The 21,902-nt window shown below is 33.1% G+C and overlaps 2 protein-coding genes across 2 annotated transcripts; both read left to right on the top strand.

Moving 5' to 3' along the window:
- Positions 1–3,798: 3,798 nt before the first annotated feature.
- Positions 3,799–5,254, top strand: LOC105782135 (uncharacterized). Its single transcript, XM_012606656.2, has one exon. The coding sequence runs from the start codon at positions 3,934–3,936 to the stop codon at positions 4,963–4,965; it is 1,032 nt and encodes a 343-aa protein (XP_012462110.1). The 5' UTR covers positions 3,799–3,933; the 3' UTR covers positions 4,966–5,254.
- A 1,467-nt stretch (positions 5,255–6,721) lies between these two features.
- Positions 6,722–8,662, top strand: LOC105782136 (40S ribosomal protein S12-2). Its single transcript, XM_012606657.2, has 5 exons — positions 6,722–6,869; positions 7,032–7,075; positions 7,709–7,997; positions 8,171–8,236; positions 8,404–8,662. Exons 2-5 carry the CDS (start codon positions 7,068–7,070, stop codon positions 8,455–8,457), a joined length of 417 nt encoding a protein of 138 aa, XP_012462111.1. The 5' UTR covers positions 6,722–6,869; positions 7,032–7,067; the 3' UTR covers positions 8,458–8,662.
- Positions 8,663–21,902: the final 13,240 nt, after the last annotated feature.

Genomic DNA, 21,902 nt, shown 5'->3' with positions numbered 1-21,902 from the left:
TAAATTACTTTCAAAGTTAAGGATCAACATTTAACTACAAATTTTGAGTTTGCTAGTTTACAAAATTGAATTATTTTGGGAATTTGTTTCGACTTGAACATCCTCGTCGAGTAACAATCAACTTGAGAATCTTCCAAGTCGAGCGACCGATTTTACTTGCTTTCTGAGCTTGATTCGGATCTAGTACATATTTGCTCGAGAAGAGATTTGCCTCGATGGACTGTCTCTTCATGTACTACATGTGAAGCTTCAGAATCACAATTTCACACACAAGTTATTAATTCATGCAATGCAAAATGTTTGAGAAATGAATAAACCAAGAGGCGACCTATGTTACTGATCAAGTTCAACTCTCGGAACACAACATGTATGCTCGAACATGCCAAAATCTATCATGGATTTATCGTGTCACAAACTATATAACACCTTAAATGCAATACAACATAGAAAAATAATAATAACACGACAAGAATGCCTGGATTGTACAAGTAACTTGCTATTCCGCTATGCAAGGGGCAAGAAGATGATAACAAAGAGAGAATAGGATGTAGTAAGTTAACCAAGTCCCGGTTTAGCTCAAAGTAAGTATAACAGGAAATATTGCTCACCATCTTCAGAGAAAACAAAGCAAGTCCCAATTGTTTCTTCATATTCGGACTTTTCAGTTTCTTTATGTATACATAACATATTCAGACACTAGTGTGGAGGAATGGTCCTCCAAATATAGAGAAAAACATAGAAAATTTTGGTAAATCCATGTCACGTACAGATCCACATTTGACATTGACCTTGATTTAAATAATATAGCAAGATTTGCAAAGTTAACAACTCACCGACTTCACTTTTTGTCTATGATTAATATTGGATTCATCGTATCCGCACTCGACATTCATAACAATCGATCATCACAATATGATAAATCAAAGAAAAAGGGTTAAAACAACAATCAAACCTTGTTCAAAACGACAAAAAAATACCAAGAAATCAAGTAAGCAATATGTCCAGCAAGAATATCGCTAAACAAATAATTAGAAGCTTACAATTACACACCAAAATCAAATCCAGATTCATCTATGCGAGCTCCAATCAAAGAACAAAAACATATATAGGTTGATTTTTATTAAGATTAATCATATTGCAAACTAAATGAATACGCAAATGTAAGAAATTTTATATAATACAAATTATAAACTTGCCAAATTTTATATAAATATATAACACCATAAATGCTGAAATGCAGATTGCCGAATCTAATGTTTATTAAATCCAACAAGTACAAAGCAAGTACATGCATAATCTAAACAAGGTTTATCTAGATTAAGTTCTCCATAGTTAAAGCAATCACACGGATAGCTAGTATTATATATCTAGATGAAGATCTCTATCAACACATTAAAATTCCCTAATCCTAATAAGCTGACCAGTAAAAATATGAGAGCTTTCGTTTCATGAATTAACAAATATAAAATGAACATCAAGCAACAAAAACCAAAGTCAAAGCTTTCTTCTCGGGTTCTTAGTTTTTTAAAAATATTTGTATCATCATATGTATTCAAGACTAAACTTCCTAAATACTCATTCGTTATAAATTCTAATTTTCACATAACGCCAAAAAAACCTTAACAAATTTGTAACATACAAAAATTTAGAACTTACGAAAAGAGTATAAGGTGCATTTGGAGGATGTCAATCGCCTACCAACAACTTCAAGATCAAGTAATACATACTCGAATCTTCTTCCTCTCCATAATCATCATCCTTGTTTTCTCCATTTAATCAAACCCAAAAAAACATTACACTTCAACGACATCGCAAAACAAACAAAATAAATTTTCGGAAGAATGGTTGAAAAATATGAATTTTTATTTAGTTGTATTCGAGATAGATTAAGAGAAGTTTCATTTCATACGACACCCAAACAGATTAAGAGAAGTCAAAGAAGAAGAAAGATTCATCAAGCAGCTAGGATTAACTGATAACAATGTCCATTCCATATAGAAAACTAAACCAATCTATAAGAATTAGATATCTCCTCCCAAGTTCAAAATTTTTCGCAAAAATATATATATTGGGGGGACTTGCAGAGATGGAGACATTTAACTTTGTAGTGATTTTAAGCTAACCCCAAATAATTCCGATCAACATAAATAGAGAACTGTTAAGACCTAAACATACTCTACCTCAAAAGCATAGTAAACAAAAGAAAAACAAAATATATTACCCATTATCCTTACCTTGCGATTTTAGTCGAGAGTTAAGGATTTCCAAGGGAGAGGAACCCCAGCCGTCTGTAAGAGTCAACAACCAAACGTGCTCCGAGAGGAAAAATGAAGCAGTGGGAAATGGGAGGAGAAATGATGGGGACAGAAAAAAGGAGAGGGTGGAGGTCGATTTCGGGTAGGGAGGGAGGGTAAAACAGAGAGTTGGGAAGGGAAGCCGGACATAATAGGTAATCTGGGATTTGGGAAGGGAATAGAAAAGTAGGGAATTTGGGGATTAGGTCGGGATTGTATTACGCGCGTAATATCTATTACAGCGAACCAAACGCCAGAATAGGGGCGTAATGTAATAGGCGCGTAATCGGGGCGTAATGAATTACCTATTACACTAAACCAAATACAGTGCAATTTTTTTCGGCTTATTAATATATTTTAAAACTACATGTAGTAGGAATTAAAATATTGTCTCGAGAATCTATACATAAATTAAAAGTGAAAATATTTTAAATGGGTTCAATTTACAGACACTGAATAAAACTATAATAATTATTTTTTATAATAAAATTGGTTTCAACTAAAAGTTTTCTTCTAAATTTATTTGACCCTTTACTTTCTTCTTGTTAACTAGTGTCCGAAAACTAAAAATTTTCAGTTTTCGATATCAAAACTTTGTGTTGCCGAAATATTAAAAAAGTTTTCTTTTGAAACAAACATTCAATTTTTCTTAAATTTCTTTCTCAATATTTTTTCTTAAGAGTGAAGTTTTTAAAATTTTCATTTCATTGCTCTACTCTTGCAAAGAGCTTTTCCAGATATATATATACACATATTTCATGTTTATTTTTGTAGGTTTTTCCTCGTTTTACTATTCACTTTTTTAGCATTGCAATAGATTTTTTCACCTGAATTTAAAAAAAATTTAACAAGTGTCGTCTAACACACTAACAACACAAAAAAATCAACTTTCTTTTAAAAAACATTGGTGCCGTGCAACACACGCACAAAATCTGCCACGGGTGCTGCCATGGAGAATGGTGACACCAAAAAAGTATGCTGACTTTTTCTTTTCTTTTTTAAAATACGTTTTTTATTTGGCATGTTTAAAAAAAATTATCCAGTGCCGCCAAAGAGAACAACGACAACAATTATATTATTAATTTTTTTATTTTTTTCCTCGTAGAATACCTGTATTTTTAACGAGAAAGTAAAAAACAATACATATCGATGTCGCCAATGAGAATAACAGCACCAAATTATTTTTTAAAAACCGACAATCATTGGGTAATGATGAGGGGTGGTGCCGCCAATGAGAATGGCGGCACCAAAAGTCACTGTAAAAAACGAGTTATTTTCGTACAAAATTTTACACCTAAGTCATTTTCATAATTTATCAATTCTTGCGGGTCAGTTTCGAAAAAAAAGCCGATTATAATGAGATAATCAATGTGCTCTATTTCTAAACAGGTTTGCTTTAATACGGGCCATTCTTTTGATATTGGGCCTATATCTGGGCTAATTCTTTCTTCCCAATATCCTGCTATTATCTGTTTCTTTTTATTTCTTTATTTATAATTCCTAATTCTTAGAAAACTCAGTGAGTCAAATCACAAATCGCTGATCCACCGCCATTCTCAACTTTTGGTATTCTCCACCTCGATCACAGCTATAAATTCCAATCAATTTCCCTGATTAAATCCCTATTTCCCTCAAAATAATGAAGCTTCAATTTTTTCTCCGATCCCCAAGTCACCAAACCCTGACCGTAACCCTAGAATCCACCCAATCCCTAACCCTTCGCCAACTCAAATCCTCTCTCCTTCCGAACCCACAATCCTTGTCCTCCTTCTACTTCACCCTCAATGGAAAACCCCTCTCTGATTCCACCCTTCTCCCAAACCCCCAGATTTCCCATCTTTCAACCCTTTTTCTCCTCCCCCGCGTCTTCGGTGGCGGAGGCGATGGCGGCGCCACTGGAGCCGAGTCCCGCGACTGTTATCTCAAGATGTACGCTGTCAAAAAGCCCGATAAAGTCGACCCCAACGAGAGAAGGCTTGGTAAGTGGCTCAATTGTGCCTTATCTAATGAACCTTTAAGAGAACCTTGCGTGATTGATAAATTAGGGAATATTTTCAATAAGGAAGCTCTTGTTGAAGCTTTGTTGGGTAAGAAATTGCCCAAAGAGTTTAGACATGTAAAGGGTTTGAAAGATATGATTAATGTTAAGTTGTCGATGATTCCCGGCAAGCAATCTGATGCTGCTGATGGTGCTACGTTTCAGTGCCCCATAACCGGGCTCGAATTCAATGGGAAGTATAAGTTTTTTGCGTTGAGGAATTGTGGGCATGTTGTTAGTGCTAAGGCTTTGAAAGAGGTTAAGTCATCTGCGTGTTTGGTTTGTCATAAGGAGTTTGTGGAGTCTGATAAGATGGTGATTAATGGAAGTGAGGAGGAGATGGCAGCCTTGAGGGAGAGGATGGAGGAAGAGAAATCGAAAATAGTGAAGGAGAAGAAGAAGAGGGGAATCGATGTTGTGGATGGGAAAAAAGATTGTGGTAAGTTGGAAGGGAATGAAAAGCTTGAGAATGGGAAGAAATTGAATAATGGTGGGGTGAAGAAGTTTCGAGCTACGGATGTGGCACCAGCTAATGCAACAAAAGAAGTTTATGCTTCCCTATTTACTTCTTCAAAGAAGTCGGATTTTAAGGAAACTTTTACATGTAGATCACTCCCACTTGGTCGAAATTGATCGGATTGAGTAATACTGTGGTGAAGAAGTTTTTGCTGCAGATCATGTGACACCAGCCAAGGATGCTAAGGAAGTTTCTGTTTCCATATTTACTTTGAAGAAGTCGGTAGATCAATTCCGGCTTGTTAAATGTGATCTGTTGGTATTTTTCTTTGTTCATGAATGAAGAATAGTGTGTTTCGAGGTTGTTATTCCCTCATATATATTTCCTTTGTCATTGAAACTGAATTGTACTTGTTTAACCTAGAAATCTAGTAAATATCTAATTTAAATATTGAATTGCTATTAATATGTTCTATTACTTTCTTTGGTGTTATCTTTAAATTTGTGTTGTTACTGAATTTGAAGTTGTCCCAATAAATTGAATTATCTGTAGCTTTTCAAATCATGGAAAAGAGGAGATTTTGAGATAAAATCAGGACCAGCCTTCACATGAATTTTCACTATTCTTGTTTAGTATATCAAGTTTGATGAATACTGTAATGGAACAATGTTGTCAAATATTTGTGTTGAGTCCTTAACTAGATGGTTTCATTGCTGAATTTGGATGGAAAATTCTTATGTTGTCTACCCTGTCAGTTTGCTACCAAATATTTTTCAAAAACTGCAACCATGCTTACAACCTTTTTGAGGAGTTCAATTTGCACACAGCCATGTGTGTTGGGTCAATGTGTTACCTTTGTTTAGATATGCATTGAATTAAACGCAAATGATCAGAACATCAATGCCAGCTAAATGAAATGTCCATATCAGTGTCCTTTCATTCACCTTTTAGATCTTGATGCATTCTTAACTGTTATGCTTATGATGTAGGGTGATGGATGAGTTGAATGTAGAATCATTGACAGTATCAGTTCTGTTTTCGTTTATTACCTTCTCAACTGAGAACAAAGTTATGTTATTTGTTATACTGATGAAGCCTGCCCTAAAGTATTATTTTGATTATACATCCTGCCTCTGCAGCAAGATTTCTTCACGGATCAAAGCCCGCTGCCATTGAAATGGTTTATATCTTTAGTCATCTTTTGAAGGCGACATTCGAATTCAAATTTTAATACTTTCTTGCTGATTGAGTCTTAACTTAATTGGTAGACATTGTGTAAAAGAACAAATATGATCAAAATTTATATCGAGATTATTAAAAAATAAATTAACACTTTCTTTTGCTACAATCCCAATTGCAATTGATCACATTAGATTATACAACTGCAAAATAATCCTTTATCAATACCTGTAATTATCTGATTTTATTTAAAAGAAAAGAAATTATTTTGATGCATTTACGGTGTATATAAATTGTTATTGAATCCTATGATAATACTTCATTAAAATAAAGTCCCTTAAATTTAATTAAATCTTTTTGGATTAGGCAAACTTGAATCATCCATGGAAACAAAACTATAAAGCTTCCTGCAAGTAATCTGGCAATTTTCACTTGAGATATCCTGTTTTTAATCTAATTTTTAGTCCCTAAATTTGGCAATTAGATTCATTCTTGTTCTTGAATTTAGCAAATGTAATAGTTTAATGACATGATGCAATATTAAGGTGTCATGTCATCCATTTTTTATGGAATTAAGTTCAAAAACCAAAACAAGCATAGTTGTCAAGTTTAAATACCAAAGTAAAAAGAAAAGTACAGATATTAAAATGGATTTCATTATTAAATTCAGGGACTAAAAGTTATATTAACCCCTTTCCTTTTTGGGATAAAAAATAATTTCGTCGTCTTATTGGTGCCCAAATAGAAGCGAAGAGGAAATCAGCCCACGGCCCATAATAGATTTCAGAAATAGGGTTCGATTATAAAATCTCTTTAACTTCCACTAAAACCCTCGTCATTCCTCCGCCACCCAGCTGAAGAACAAACCTGCTCGCCGCTCTTCATTTTTCTTCTCTCTAAGGTCACCAACTTCTCTCAGCTCTTGTTCATATTCATCCTACTTTATTCTCTCTTTTTCTTTCCGTTAATTTTACGTTGCTGAGGAACTCAACATTCAATTGTATAGCTTCCAGTGTTATAATAGCTAAAAAAGATCTGCTTGTTTTGCTTTTTGTTTTTCCAGGAAAGCTAAATCTCGGATCCCAATTTCAGCTCAAAAATGTCGGGGTAAGTGGTAACTTATTCCTTATATAAGGATTCAAGGCCTTTTTAGTCGAATATTAGATTTATTCCCGTTAAAGTGAGTCTCTGTGTTGGGTTTGTTTTAATATCTCCATACACCATGTGACTTCAAGTTTTCTTTAGTGTGGAGTAATTTGCTATGGTATTTATTTTATGTTAATAAACGTTGCAGTGTGTTTTGTTTTAGATGATCTGGCTAGTTGTTTCAATTGTTGCTTGTGTTCTTCCTTTTTTGTTGAATTTTGAGTGATATTTTAGGTCGCGTAGGGTATTTATGGCTGCATTCATAGGAGTTGGATGCAGTATTTCAAAATTTTCCCATCTTGTAATTAAGTCTAATTGGGATTTGTGTTGCTTGAACTCTCGTGTTTAACATATAGATATCAGGATATGACCTCCAAGGATCATCCAAATACATAGAAAAACTTCGAAAATTTAACCATACCCCTGTAGGATATATACCTGCATCCGATGCTCATGCCCGAGTAAGATAGATTGGATTTCTGTCTGATTTTTTTTTTGTTTCTTTGAAATGTTTCATTTTTACTACTATTAGGTTTCTATTTTTTGTTATTTCTGCATGTATTTATGCTGTTTTCTTGCCTGATGTATTCACAGAGAGGAAGTTGCAGTTGCCCCAACTGAGGTTGCTGCTGCCATTGGTGAGCCAATGGACATCAACGCAGCCTTGCCTCTTGTGATTAGGAAGTCCAAAGCTCATGGTGGGCTTGCACGCGGTTTACACGAAGCTGCCAAGGCAATTGAAAAGCACAATGCACATCTTTGTGTTTTAGCTGATGATTGTGACCAGCCAGATTATGTTAAACTGGTCAAGGCACTCTGTGCTGATCACAATGTTAAAGTGCTACGTGCACCTAGTGCAAAAACTCTGGGCGAGTGGGCTGGTGTAAGTGAAATTTCATTCCTCATTCATTGAACACAAGTTATTTCTGTCTTTTACAGTCTCAAAGGGACCACTTGATCTTGTTCATCGATGAATATTACTACAAACTTATGCCACCATATTGAATGAGATTACTTTTGTTCTAAATGCCACCTGTGCTTCATCTCTGGATGCAGTTGTGTAAGATCGATTCCGAGGGAAAGGCAAGGAAGGTAGTTGGCTGTTCTTGTGTAGTTGTCAAGGTATGGGAACATATACATGGAAATACATTCTATTTTACTTGAACAATGTGTGTCCAGTCAAGCCATATTTTCACTTTAGATAAATTATATTTTCTTGCAATATGTCTATATAGCCAGGTATAGTTTGTAATTATGTTTGTCTGAGTTTTTTAATCTTATTGGTGCAGGATTATGGTGAGCAACACGAGGCTGTGGAAGTTGTTCAGCAGCACAAGGATTAAGCAAATCAGAGGATGGTTTCCTTGGTAGATGTCTGCTGAGTTTTTTTTGTTATTTAACGAGTTCTTGATAGTGAACAACAAAAGATTATTTTCTTTTGAAGTTGTTGCGATTCTCTTGAACTGCTTGGTGTTTCTTTAAGTATGCTACACTTTTTTTTCATTTAAATTTTACGTGGTTAGTTCATGGAACTATTATATGTTGAAATCATATCTTTTCGACTCTATAGTCATATTTTGATGCCATTGATGGAGCAAGATGATTGGTCTTCGTCCAATTTTCACAAATGCCTTGCCGTTGATGAATAGGCTTTAACCCAAATCGAGCCTTGCGTCCCTCGACTCAACTCGACCACATTACTGTGGATGTGGATTTCATCTCCTTTTCTTGGTCAACAAGTTTCTAGCAGCATGCCTTAACTGCCTTTGCTAGATAATATAACTACTTTGTTGCGGTGCAGTAAATGATTAGAATGGATAGTTCTATGTTTTATCAATCAAATAAAAGAATAAAACGAGTTGAATATGAACAAAACCTGTTCAATTCATTAATCTTCGAAAATAAGTTCATCCCTTTAAATTTTGTTTAATATTTTAATTTATTTATAATATAATTATTAATATTTATATCCAACTATTTTGTTTATGATGAGTAAGATATGTTTTCGTTATTTATGAACAATACACTATGATCATGAACAAGTTGATTTAATTTCAACAAATGATTGAGAACTTATAATCTAAAATAAACGAATAAAAACATATTTGAAAGTATGAGATATGGTGTGGTGGTTGCTCATTTTGTGTTTTAATCATGGGATTTTGGGTTTGATTCTTGTTTTAGGAATGAACACATTTTGTGGGTAATTATTTATCTCTTCGAAAAGCATTTGCAATAAGGGAATTAGTCATTACCATCAATGATAAATATGCTTTTAAAAGAAAAAAACACAAACTTAATATTATTAATGAACAAGTATCAAACAGAATCAAGCTAAAAATCAAACATAAATAAAAATTTATTTATTCAAATTTGGTTGATTTACATCTTTATTTAAAACTATAACATTGTTTAGTGTCTCGATGTGTTGAGTAAGAAGTTGAACCAATTAAAGCAACGCTTATTCTTTGAAGTCAAATACTCCTTAGATAAGTTTCCTTTGCTAGCTAATAAACTTTATCTATAAATGTAGTAATAAGTCTTGGATGTAGTTGTAAAACATATTATTCTTTTAAGAGAATACAAAATATTATTGGACGAGAGCCAAAAAACCGTGTGAATTTCACTTTTTATAAATTATGGTATTAAGAATAAAACTACTAACATCCAATTTATTCTTGTAAGTCCAAAGTTCCAATCCCTAGTTCATGCCCAACTACACTGCCCTGGTAAATAGGCAAGTGAAACTTGAATCATGATGGGCAAGACTTGAGTAGAGCTTCTTTGAAGTGAACTTGTTAAACGAAATCATTATTATAAAATTAGGGAAGGTAGAGGTGGAAGAGAATTATAGAGTTCTAAATATTATTTTAAATTAATCTTCACAATATTTCTATTAAAATTGATTAAAAATAAAATATTAAAATTGAAAATCCTAAATTTATAAATTGAAGGGCACCGTTTTTTATAGCTGAAATATACAAAATTTAATACAAATATTAAACTTTTAATAAAACTATACTTTTGAATAGCTACCAATCAATTTGATTATTTATGAATGTGTTTAAATTCGTTCACATATTTTTATAAAACTACTTTAAAAGAATTAATTGTTTACTTAAAATTATCCAAGTTAAAATTTATGTACATAAATTCACTGTTCTTTATAGTGATCATCGATGCCGTCTGGCATATTGGCGGCACTGCCCCTCATCATTAGCCACTCATCAGCTTTTTAAAAATAATAAATTTTTTGGGTGTTGCCCCTATGTCAGGTGGCACCAGTGTGTATTTTTAAAAATATCAATTAAAAATATAGGTATTTAAGGAGGAAAAAGAAAGAAAATTTTTAATGAGCGTCGCCGGTGTGTTAGGTGGCATAGGAGAAATTTAAAAAAAAAATATTTTTTTGGGTACCGTCGATGTGTCAGGTGACACTGGTCAGTAAATTTTAAAAAAAATTTGTGTCACCGGTGTGTCAAGCAGCACAAGTGGGGTTTTTTTTTTAAAAAAGCAGGTGAAATAGAAAAAAAATTGAAAAAAACAAAATAAAAAGGGAAGCCCGCCGTAACTTAGATGAGATAAGAGTGAGAAAGAAAGAGATACGAGAGAAAGAGTTATGGGAGAAAGATAGAGAGAAGAGAGACAGTCAAATAAACAAATATGTAAGATAGAGATATGAAAGACAATTGATTATTTTATAGAAAATATAACAATAGATAATCAAATATGAGAAAATAAAGAGAATAACATATATGAAAAATAGAGAATCAAATATACAAAAAGAAAAAGAATAATAAATAAGGAAAATAAAGATATGAAAGAGAATTTGATTTTCTCTTTCGTTTCCCTTATTTGATTCTCTATTTTTCATAAACTCTTTTCTTTTTCCATTCAAATTTTCCTTATTCTTCTCAATTGAAAACCATAGTCGTACTCAATGGCTACCAATGCTGCCGTTCACAGTGGTCTTTCATGTTGATTTGACAACAAAGAAGAGATTTTCTTTTTCTTGTTGACTTCTACGGTTCAGATCTCTCAGTAGCCGACTACAAATCATCTAAAACAATTATCAAAGCTTTGAACTACTTTTTCTATTATGGTTTTTTTTTATAAAATATTACCGGTGCCTCTTGACACGGTGATGACACCTAAAATAATATTTTAAAAAAATTAACGGGTGTCGTTAGTATGTCAGACGGCACTCAATTTTTTTGAATATTTCTCTGATGTCACCTAACAGACCGATGACACCCATTAAAAATATTTTTTTCCTGAATACTTATATTTTTAACGGGTATTTTAAAAAATACATACCAGTGCTACTTGATACAGTAGTGACACCCAAAAAATTATTATTTTAAAAAAAACATATATGATGATTGGCTAATGATGAGGGGGCGATGCCTCTGTGTATTAGGCGGTACTGGCAATCACTGTAGAGAACAAGTCATTTAGGTACATAAATTTTAACTTAGAGAGTTTTTGTAAATAATTAATTCTTGTGGACCAGTTGAGTAAAAAAACCAAACTTAATCTATGCAACTTTACGCAAGTGTCGTCAAGTCATAGGTTAAGTGGGGTTGGCCCTAAAATACAACTTTACCGTAGTGTGGTCAAGTCATAGATTAAGTAGGGTTGGCCCTAATTTGTACTTTCCTTATCATGTAGGGACCAAAGCATGACCTATCATTAACGTATTCAAATTGCTTCCATTTTATGGAAATTGACAAATTTGCATGTTCACCACACCCATTTCCATTTTATCTCTGACACATGAATTGAGAGTAAACACTTTGAACTTATTGGGTAAAAATAAGAAAGGATGTACCATTCCAGCCTTTTATATTTATTTGGTATCTGAATTTTTTTTAAAAATTTAGTTGATATTTTAACTTAAAAATTATAAATTATTTGATACCGGTTTATTGGATGAGCATTTTTATGATTTCTTTGGGCATTGCGAGGGGACTCAACATATGATAAATTCCTTTCGGTGGGATTCGAATTTCAGTACGAGAAAAGGGATTTATTGCCTTAATCTATCTGTGCTCTGTAAGCAGTGTTGGAGGCTTATTTTTAAGCTTGATTCTCTTTCTAATAGAATTTATAAAGCTAAATATTATTCAAGTAATAACTCCACACTAAACCTGATAATGGGTCAGGTTATCCGTCTAAGTTTGAAGGTGTGCCTGAAAAATAGGAGAGTTCGGGTAAAAATAAAGGTTCGAAAAATAGGTTTGAATAAAATAAAAGGACCCATTTTCTAAACGGGTCAAGCTTCAAATAGGATTTTTGCTTAGGCCTGACCCGACCCAAATAAACTATTTTGCTGTTGTTTCACTGCTATTTTGCTATTATATTACTACTATTTTCTTGTTATTATTTGAAAATTATATAACTTTTATTTTATTGGTAAGTTACAAATATGTTAGTGTTATTTAATTATAAATTTTTTTAATGTATTTTTAATTTATCGGGAAATATTTATTTTAATATTTTTAGTTTATTTGATGTATTATATTTTTAAAATTTTTTATATAAAAGAATAATTTTAAAAAATTAATACAGGTGCGCCGGGTTGGACTTGAGTTTCGCTTTTTATCTAAATCAAGCTTGAACAGTATTTTAAGCCCATTTTTTCGAGCTGAGCCTAAAAGACAGGCCTAAAATTTTATATCAACGACTGACCATATTCAGGTATACTTCACGCTTCAAAAAGTAATAATCCTTCTTTTGCATGGAAGAATATTTATGCTGCTATGGGATTGCCCTTGAAAGGTTTACGTTGGAGATTCGATAACGGTACCTCTATTGGAAATTTTGAGGACCCTTGGCTCCCGAGTGATGATATTTCTTTTGTCCAATCTGATGCACTTTCAGGTCTTGAAAATATGATGGCTTGTGATTTGTCAAATGATGATGGTATGCGATGGAACACATCCCTTGTTGGAGGACTTTTAGCTCCCGTCGATTCTAATTAACAATTCTTAGTATCACGGTTGCTATGCCTAAACTGAACGATTGTTTTATCTAGCACTTTACTAAAGACAATTTCTATACTGTGAAGTCGGGGTACCATTTAGCTATTCAAGCCAACACTTCGCTTTTGCAACAGTGTGTTGAGTGGTCCTTGGTTAATGTGTTGAGTGGTCCTTGGTTAACTCTTTGGAATCTGTCCTTACCACCAAAATTTAATATGTTCATTTGGGGATGTTTGCATGATTTCATCACTACACCAAAATAGGCCTTTTAAAAAGCGCCGCTAAAAGCATTTGCAGCGCTTATGACGCCGCTAATGACAGTGCTGCCAAAGGTCATGACTTTTAGCGGCGCTTTTCCCACAAATGTCACTAAAGACCATGACCTTTAACGGCGCTTTTCTAAAAGACGACGCTAAAGACCGTGACCTTTAGCGGCGTTTTTTCCACAAACGCCGCAAAATACCATGACCTTTAGCAACGCTTTTTTGAAAAAACGCCACTAATTTTGGCAGATTTGTAAAATTAATTTTTTATATTTTCAGCCCTCCTGTAAAAACTAATCAGAAAAAACCAAATCCAAACCAACCGAAAGCAATAAATCTATATAATATTTAAAATGAAGCGAATAATATATAATAAATATCAATAAATAAAATAAAATTCGTATTATTCTTACAAAAATGTTAGAAATTAAAATGATAATTAAAAGTCAAAATGATAAAAATATTTACACGATAGTCTAAGACGGCGGTTGTTGCTGAAACATCTTCATCATATTCTGAAGCTGCTGCTGGAGTTCATCGTACTTTTTATGTTGCTTTGCTTCCCTCGCTGCCGCATCTGCTTGAAACTGCAGCTGGAGTTCTTCATACTTTCGTTGAACCTCAACTGTTGTCGCTTGCATCTGAGCCATCTGGTCTCTTAACCTCTGGACTTCAGCTTGAGTCTGACTCCCCGAAGGCATGTATTATTGCGATCTGGATCCGAAATATTGGGATGGGTTAACAAAAGATCCTTGAAACCGAACCCGACCATACCTTTCAGGACTCAAAACTTCAATGATAATCCGGTTATCAATGTTGTCAATATTAACAGAACTATCACCGAAGGCATCGATCGTATCGCCTTTTTATCCTTTAATTTTTCCTAATAAATAAATCACATAGTTAGGAACGCAATCTATATTAAAAAAACAAATGCAACATAACTTAACAATATTTTCATTACAAAAGATGAAATAAGCCATTAGAAAATAAACACTAAAAATAATTAAAACAAGTCAAATTGTATTAAGCAAACGTACCATAATTTCTGCAGCTTCAGGAGTCATAGGGTTTCCATCTTTCTTCCTATGTGTCATGTCAAAAAGTTGAAGGCGTCTAACTTTTTGACCGGAGGACAGTTCCTACAATACAGTAGTAAAAATATTATTTGATCGAAAGTAATAAATATCTGACAGTATTAAAAAATTCAAAAGACCTCGGCCTGAGCTACACAAGCAAAACTTCTCGAGCCAGCTGTGTGAGTGAATTTTTGTTTCTGCCTACTACTTTTTCCAACTCGCTCACGATTCTACGTTATAAAATTATTAGTACGTTAATTAGTAAATACTATAAACCAAAATAATTAAAAGATTTTTGTAGTAACACATACCTCTCCTTTCTTCGAAGTCCAAAATCTAAAGACCTCTTCCCACTGGTACCTCAGCATTCCCGGCGGGACATTTTGTAATCTCTCGTCGAGTGTTGTTTTGATCTTAAAGTAGTCTCTCTTTAAAGTGCTCTTATGGTCTCTCCATCTTTTTCCCAATGCCTTCTTTACATAAGCATTGGAGACCTCTAGAGCAAATCTCGCCTACAAAAAACACAAGTTAAGAAAGTAATTATAAATTAAACTTAAACCCAAGTACTATAAATGACACTAACATTTTGTTACCTTAATCTGATCGAGAGCTTGGTTCTTGTTACTCTCGGGCATTTTATGCCATGACTCGTAGTTAATTGGCAACATATTTGCATTCTGTGCTAAAATGCCCAAGTACCCTGCTAGAAGGCGAGCTTCTGATCCAACAGGCTGACCAAAGCTATTACTGCATACTTGGACACGCTCGACTGGATCTAGCTCGTATAAATCCCTTAGTAGCGTACGTCCTCGAACTCTCCGCGTCCCACTACTTTCACCTGAAAAATGTTATATTGTAATATAAGAATTTTAAAAATAAATAAACAAAAAGTCAACAAGCATGTAAATTAAATGTTAATTTACTTTGAACTTCTATTGGTTCTTCAGGTGTAGTCGGGACATTCGAATATCCAACAATGATCTGTTGTTCAAGGTTTGTTTGTTTCATTGAGTTTGGAGTACCTTGAAAAATGCTTAGCTCTCGCACTTTCCTTCTAGGCATTTTATCTGCAATACAAATAAAATAGTTGAAAACTTAGTATACAATTACAACAATAATAACACATATAAAATAGTCAAAATATATAATAAGACCAATATTTATATTATGATATTACATATAATTAAATAATCGTAAAAGCTTACTACATTATAATTCGTAAACATCTTCATCAGTATCCTGGTGGACCTATTGAAATTGTGTACTACTACTAGGGATATTTTCATTTAAGTTTTGTTCTGGAAAGGGCAAAGTTTGTGTTCTGTCGTCAATGCCATCTCTACTTCCACTGCCCATATCAAACAAGTCTCTAAGGATGTTACGGAGTACAACGTCCCAACCCTCATCAGTTGGATCTTTTAAGTAAAAAACTTGTTTGACTTGAGAAGAAAATACATACGGCTCATCAATCAATTGTTGTCCTGTGTGAATAAATCGATTGAAGTTCACCATTGTGAAACCTAATTGATCTTGCTTAATTCCACGAGCAGTATTAACATCGGCCCAATCACCTCGAAATAAGACAACTTTCCATTTGTCGTAGTAATCCAACTCAATTATGTCAGTAAGAAGTCCAAAATATTCCACATTTCCCTCGACTGGATTATTGTCCCTAGCACTAGCATAACTTGTAATTGAGGAATTAACAACTATTCCACAATTTTGCGTTCTCCTCAATCTCTCGCGATATTTTGTATAAAATCTGAATCCGTTGATGAGGAACGCACTATATCTTTTAACCACCCAATTTGGACATTGGGAAAGCCATTTCACTTCGTCGGTGACGTTCTTCCCACTCCAAACCTATTGAATGGAAAGTGAACTGAGTGATTAAAAATGTTATGATAGAACATTATTAATTGTCAATGAAAGCTCCAATTGCATACCGTTTGGCTTAACCATTCATGAAAATATTCAGTGAACAACTTATTGATATCTCGATGTTGTGTTCTTCGGGAGCGCGAACGAGATCTCAATATTTGTTTGTACTCACTATGTTAAAAATATGTTCAGTTTGTTAGAATAGAAATAATTTTTAATTGATGAATATTTATCAATTTTGTAGAACTTACTTGCGTAAAGGTTCCATTGATTCGTGGTGAAACAGAACATATCGATGTGCTTGTACCCACGATAAATCATCTAATTATGCAATTTCAGCTTTGCCGATTGGCTCTCCAAAACTTTGGAATAAATAAGTATCGGCAAAGTTATGATCCTTAAGTCCAACATTTCTATTTGGTCTGTTCAACCTTGTTTCAACATCTTCCAAATATCTTGAACAAAAGGTCATACATTCCTCTGTCAAGAAGCCTTCAGCAATCGATCCTTCTGAATAACGCTTGTTGCGGCAGTAAGACTTTAATTTGGATAGGAACCTAAAACACGATATGCAACATTATGAAAAGTTGTAACTTATGTACTATAGGTGAATGAAGGAAAATTTTAAAAATTGTAATTAACACCTTTCTATGGGATACATCCATCGATAGAAAATGAGTCCGCCAAGAATTGCTTCATTCGGGAGATGAATTATCAAGTGAACCATAATTGTGAAAAAGGAAGGTGGGAAGATTTTCTCCATGTTGCATAAAGTCAAAGTGGCTCGATCCTGTACCTTTTCAAGTTCTTGAACATCCAAAACTTTGCCACAAATGACTTTCATTATATTGGATAGTTCAATTATACAAGACGTCACCTTCTTCGAAATACAACATCGTAGAACAACTGGCAGTAAATCTTGCATCAAGATGTGATAGTCATGTGATTTTAGTGAATATAGTCTTCGATCTTTAACACTAACACATCGAGATATATTTGATGCATATGCATCTAGAACCTTTATATCCTTCAACACCATGCAAAACAGTTCTTTCTCCGTCTTGGACATTGAGAAAATAGAAGGCGGCAACCGATATTTCCCATTTGAAAGTTGATTCGGATGAAGATCATGTCAAATTCCCATCTGAACTAAATCAAGTCGACTCTGAAGATTGTCTTTTGATTTTCCATCTACGTTCAAAATTATACCGACAATGTTCTCGCAGACATTTTTCTCAATATGCATAACATCAAGATTGTGTCGTAAAAGGTGGTGCTCTCAATAAGGCAACTAAAAAAAATACTTCTTTTTTTCCATAAGTCCGCCTCATTAGGATCATCCTCTTCATCGGAGTCATCATCAGCTTCATCATTTGATCTTCTATTTCTTTACGTGTTTGCCGGTTGGTTCATCTTCCCATAACTGAAATTCATATCTTCTAACACTAACAAGATTTCAAATCCACTTGTCTGCGAAGGAGCTTCTCTGAACTCTTCAGTACCGTCAAATGCTGAACTCTGAAATCTAAATCTATGATTTTCGGTAACCACCGACGGTGCCTCATGTAAGAGAACTTCTTCCCATTGTATAACCATTGTGAACATGTTTGTGCAGCACAACAAGGACACGCATAACGACCCTTGGTACTCCAACCGGATAAATTGGCATAAGCGGGGAAGTCATTAATGGTCCACATCAAAGTTGCACGTAAAATAAAGTTCTCATTTCTCAGCACATCGTATGTCTCGACACCAGCCCATAATTGTTTTAACTCTTCAATAAGTGGCTGTAAATAAATGTCGATATCATTCCCGAGCCCTTTCTCTCTAGGGATAATCATAGATAAGATAAGGGATGATTGCTTCATGCAAATCCACGGAGGCAGATTGTAAGGAACAAGCACTACTGGCCAAGTACTGTACGCAGTACTCATGATCTTGTGAGGATTAAATCCATCAGATGCTAGGCCAAGCCTCACACTCCTAGGATCGCTTGCAAAGCTTGGAAATTTATTGTCAAATGATTTCCAACCTAAAGAATCTGTCGGATGTTTTAATTATCCATCATCGGTTCGTCCATTATGGTTCCACGTCATTGACTCCGCTGTCTTCGACGACATGAAAAACCTTTGAAGCCTTGGTATCAGCGGAAAATACCGCAAAATCTTGACCGGCTTCTTTCTTGGTATCATCGTCGTCCCCATCTTCTGTGTTCCTATTTATCCAACGTGATTGGCCGCATACATGACAGCACTGTTGGTTTCTCCGATCGCCCCAATACAATATGCAGTCATTCGGGCAACTATGGATTTTGGTGTACCCAAGACCTAAATCTTTTATCATTTTCTTCATATCTTTGCATGATTGAGGGATTTTTGCAAACGGAAACATCTCTCTCAAAAACTCTAACAGCATTGTCAAAGAGTTCCCGGTCCACCCTCCCAAACATTTTAACTAAAAAAGACGAATACAGAAAGACAATTTTGAGAATTTTGATCCCTCATACAGTTCTTCGTTCATGTCATTAAGTAGCGCGTAGAACTTCGTCGCTTCTCCATTCGGCTCTTCATGATGTACACTTCTTTCGGGTTCGGTAAAAGCATTTCCACCGAGATTACAATCATCAGATGCCACAAAGTTAGCTGGGAACGACTGTAAACCATGATTGTGAATATTAAATGCATCCCGCAACATCCCTTCGATGTCATCCCCTCTAACAGACTGATGGTAAGCAATACTATCATAAGATACATCCATCCTTGAAGAGGAAGTACTAGGCGGGCATTCTCTAAGAAAAAGCCATTGTTTATAACCCTAAACAAACCCATCAACAATTAGATGCTCGTATACAACTTCACGATAATGTCAGTTTATGTTGACACACTTCTTACACGGGCAAAAAATCATGTTCTCTTGGCTAGCATATTGAAATGCAAAATTTAGAAAAGTCTGTACTTCATTTCGATAACCGTCGCTTGCCCTTGACAATTTCATCCAAGACCGGTCCATTTCTTATTTCTTGAAGTCTGATTTTCACCATAAATTACAAGGGTAAGTTGTTCAGTGGTAAGTATAAATGAGTTATGTAAGTATATCATATGATATATATTTATGTATTAAGTAAATTATGTAAGTTATGTACGTGTATAAGTTATGTAAGTTATGTATTAAGTAAGCTATGTAAGTTATGTATTATGTAAGTTATGTAAGTTATCAAAGTATTGTATGTTATGTAAGTTGTAAGTTATTATGTATTATGTTGGTTATGTAAGTTGTGTAAGATATTTAAGTTATGTAAGGTTTGTATTATGTAAGTTATGTAAGTTATGTATGCTATGTATTATGTAAGTTGTTATGTTATTATGTAAGTTATGCAAGTTTATATATAAGCTTGTAGATAACTTATGTAAGTTAATATGTAAGTAATGTATTATGTAAGTTAACATGTAAGTTATGTATTATGTAAGTTTACATATAAGTTTATGTGATAGTTATGTAAGTTTATATAAATATTAATAAGTTATGTAAGTTCTTGTACATACAATTTTTGGTTATGTAAGATATGTATGATGTAAGTATATCACTTTTATGTATCTTAGTATATAATTATTTTAAAATTATAATATATTTTAACAAGTTATGTAAGTAATGCAATATATACTTAAATTTTAGTAAGTAATGTATTTAAGTAACATATTTAAGTAATAAATTTAAACAAATTTTAGTAAGTAATGTATTTAAGTAACATATTTAAGTACTAAAATTTAACCAAATTTTAGTAAGTAATTTATTTAAGTAATATATTCAAGTAATATATTAAAGTAAATTTTAGTAAAAATATGTTTTAGTAAGTAATGTAAGTCATGAAAATTTACTTAAAAATATATTTTTAATTAATGTAAGATATAAATTTTAAAAATTATATATTAACAATATATATATTAGTAATAAGTTAAATTAAATTGTAAAAATATATTAAAAATATAATAAATATCGAAAATATATATTAACTTTAAAGTATATATATTAGTAAGTTATTTATATTAAACATGCAATCAAGTAATAATTCATTGACAATTCATTATATAATCAATTTATTAAACATTCAATCAATTAACTTGCAAAATTGATAATTTATTGACATTCAATCAATTAATCGATCAATTTATTGAATACTCATAGATTATTAAACATTAACATTCAATCGCATAAATGAAAACTAACGTCGATAATTTATTAATTGACATAAAATTAAAATCGATAATTTGTTCACTTTAGACCGAATCCACTATTCGCCCATAATTTATGAAATTACTCAAATATATAAAGTGATTTAAGAATTTTAATCATTTATGTAATTGTTTTTGCTTGGGTAAAAATACTTACAAGAATTACAATCATAATTTATACCTTGCGTTATGGAAGAATTTTGCAAAGTAACATGAAAATTGAGCTAGCAACATATAAATCAAAAATGATAATTAAAACCTATACCCACAGCTTTAAAAAAATCTTAATTAAAACTCCTTTTAAAACTCAAAATAACAATTAAAGCATAAAGCTAAAATATAACAAAATCCAAAATTTAAACATTTGGAGGTGTTTTTTTAAGAAAATTAAGGTGGGAAACATAGGAATAAATACCTCAATTTCTTCGACTTCAAAAAATAAAATAAAAAGGAAAACATAAGTAAATTGCTTCTCCATGGATATCAAAATCTAACCCTTATTTTTAAATGCAAAATAAATGATAAAAGGCTTATCCATTTAATTTGCCTATATATATTCATTATGATCCATTTAATAATATTATTGTTTGTTTAGAAGTAAGAACCTTGTCCAGTTCAAAGAAACAAGAATCAATAAAAAGCAAATGTTGAGAGAGAGATTTCAGGAACCTCGGATCGCGGAAATTATTAAGGATGTGCAAAGATAGCCTATATCAGTACATTATAGAAATTCTGGTTGCTCAGAATGTTTTTACCATTGCATGGATGTGAGTCTCACAGACCGAGACTAGCACATGGGGCATACACTGGCTTTCGGTATGCACATCCAGGAATCAAATACTACCATGTATATAAACACAGACATGCTCACAACAATCATGTTAGGGTGTCTTGATAAATTAAATGGATAAGGCAAAGTAAATTAATTTGATAAATTAAAACCAAATCAAACCAAACCAGAAATGATAAGAGGAAGCCTATATATATTCATTATAATCAAACACAAGAATGGCTTTTCTTTAACAAAAAAGTTTCCCAATGAAAAGTTTTGAAAACAAATAAATTAGATATAACAAATGCAAAGGCAAACAACAGTCTACTAAAGGCAAACAACAGTCTACCAGTTCCAAATCCAAAGAAGCAAAGCAGTGTTTCACATCAAAGAAACAGAAGGTATGGTACCCACTATCAAACTAATCAAAAGCATCGACTAATTTACTCAAAAAAGACCAAATTTTGAGCATGAACGAGTCGAATAAAAGTAACCCATATCAGAACTAAGGACACAAGGCTTGAAATAAAATGATAAAATTAATACCGAGAGCTTTATACCTTGGAAAGGGTATTGGCCA

This window comes from Gossypium raimondii, chromosome 13, assembly GCF_025698545.1.
Source record: "Gossypium raimondii isolate GPD5lz chromosome 13, ASM2569854v1, whole genome shotgun sequence".
NCBI lineage: Eukaryota > Viridiplantae > Streptophyta > Magnoliopsida > Malvales > Malvaceae > Gossypium > Gossypium raimondii.
This window is presented reverse-complemented; position numbering and strand designations above follow the sequence as displayed.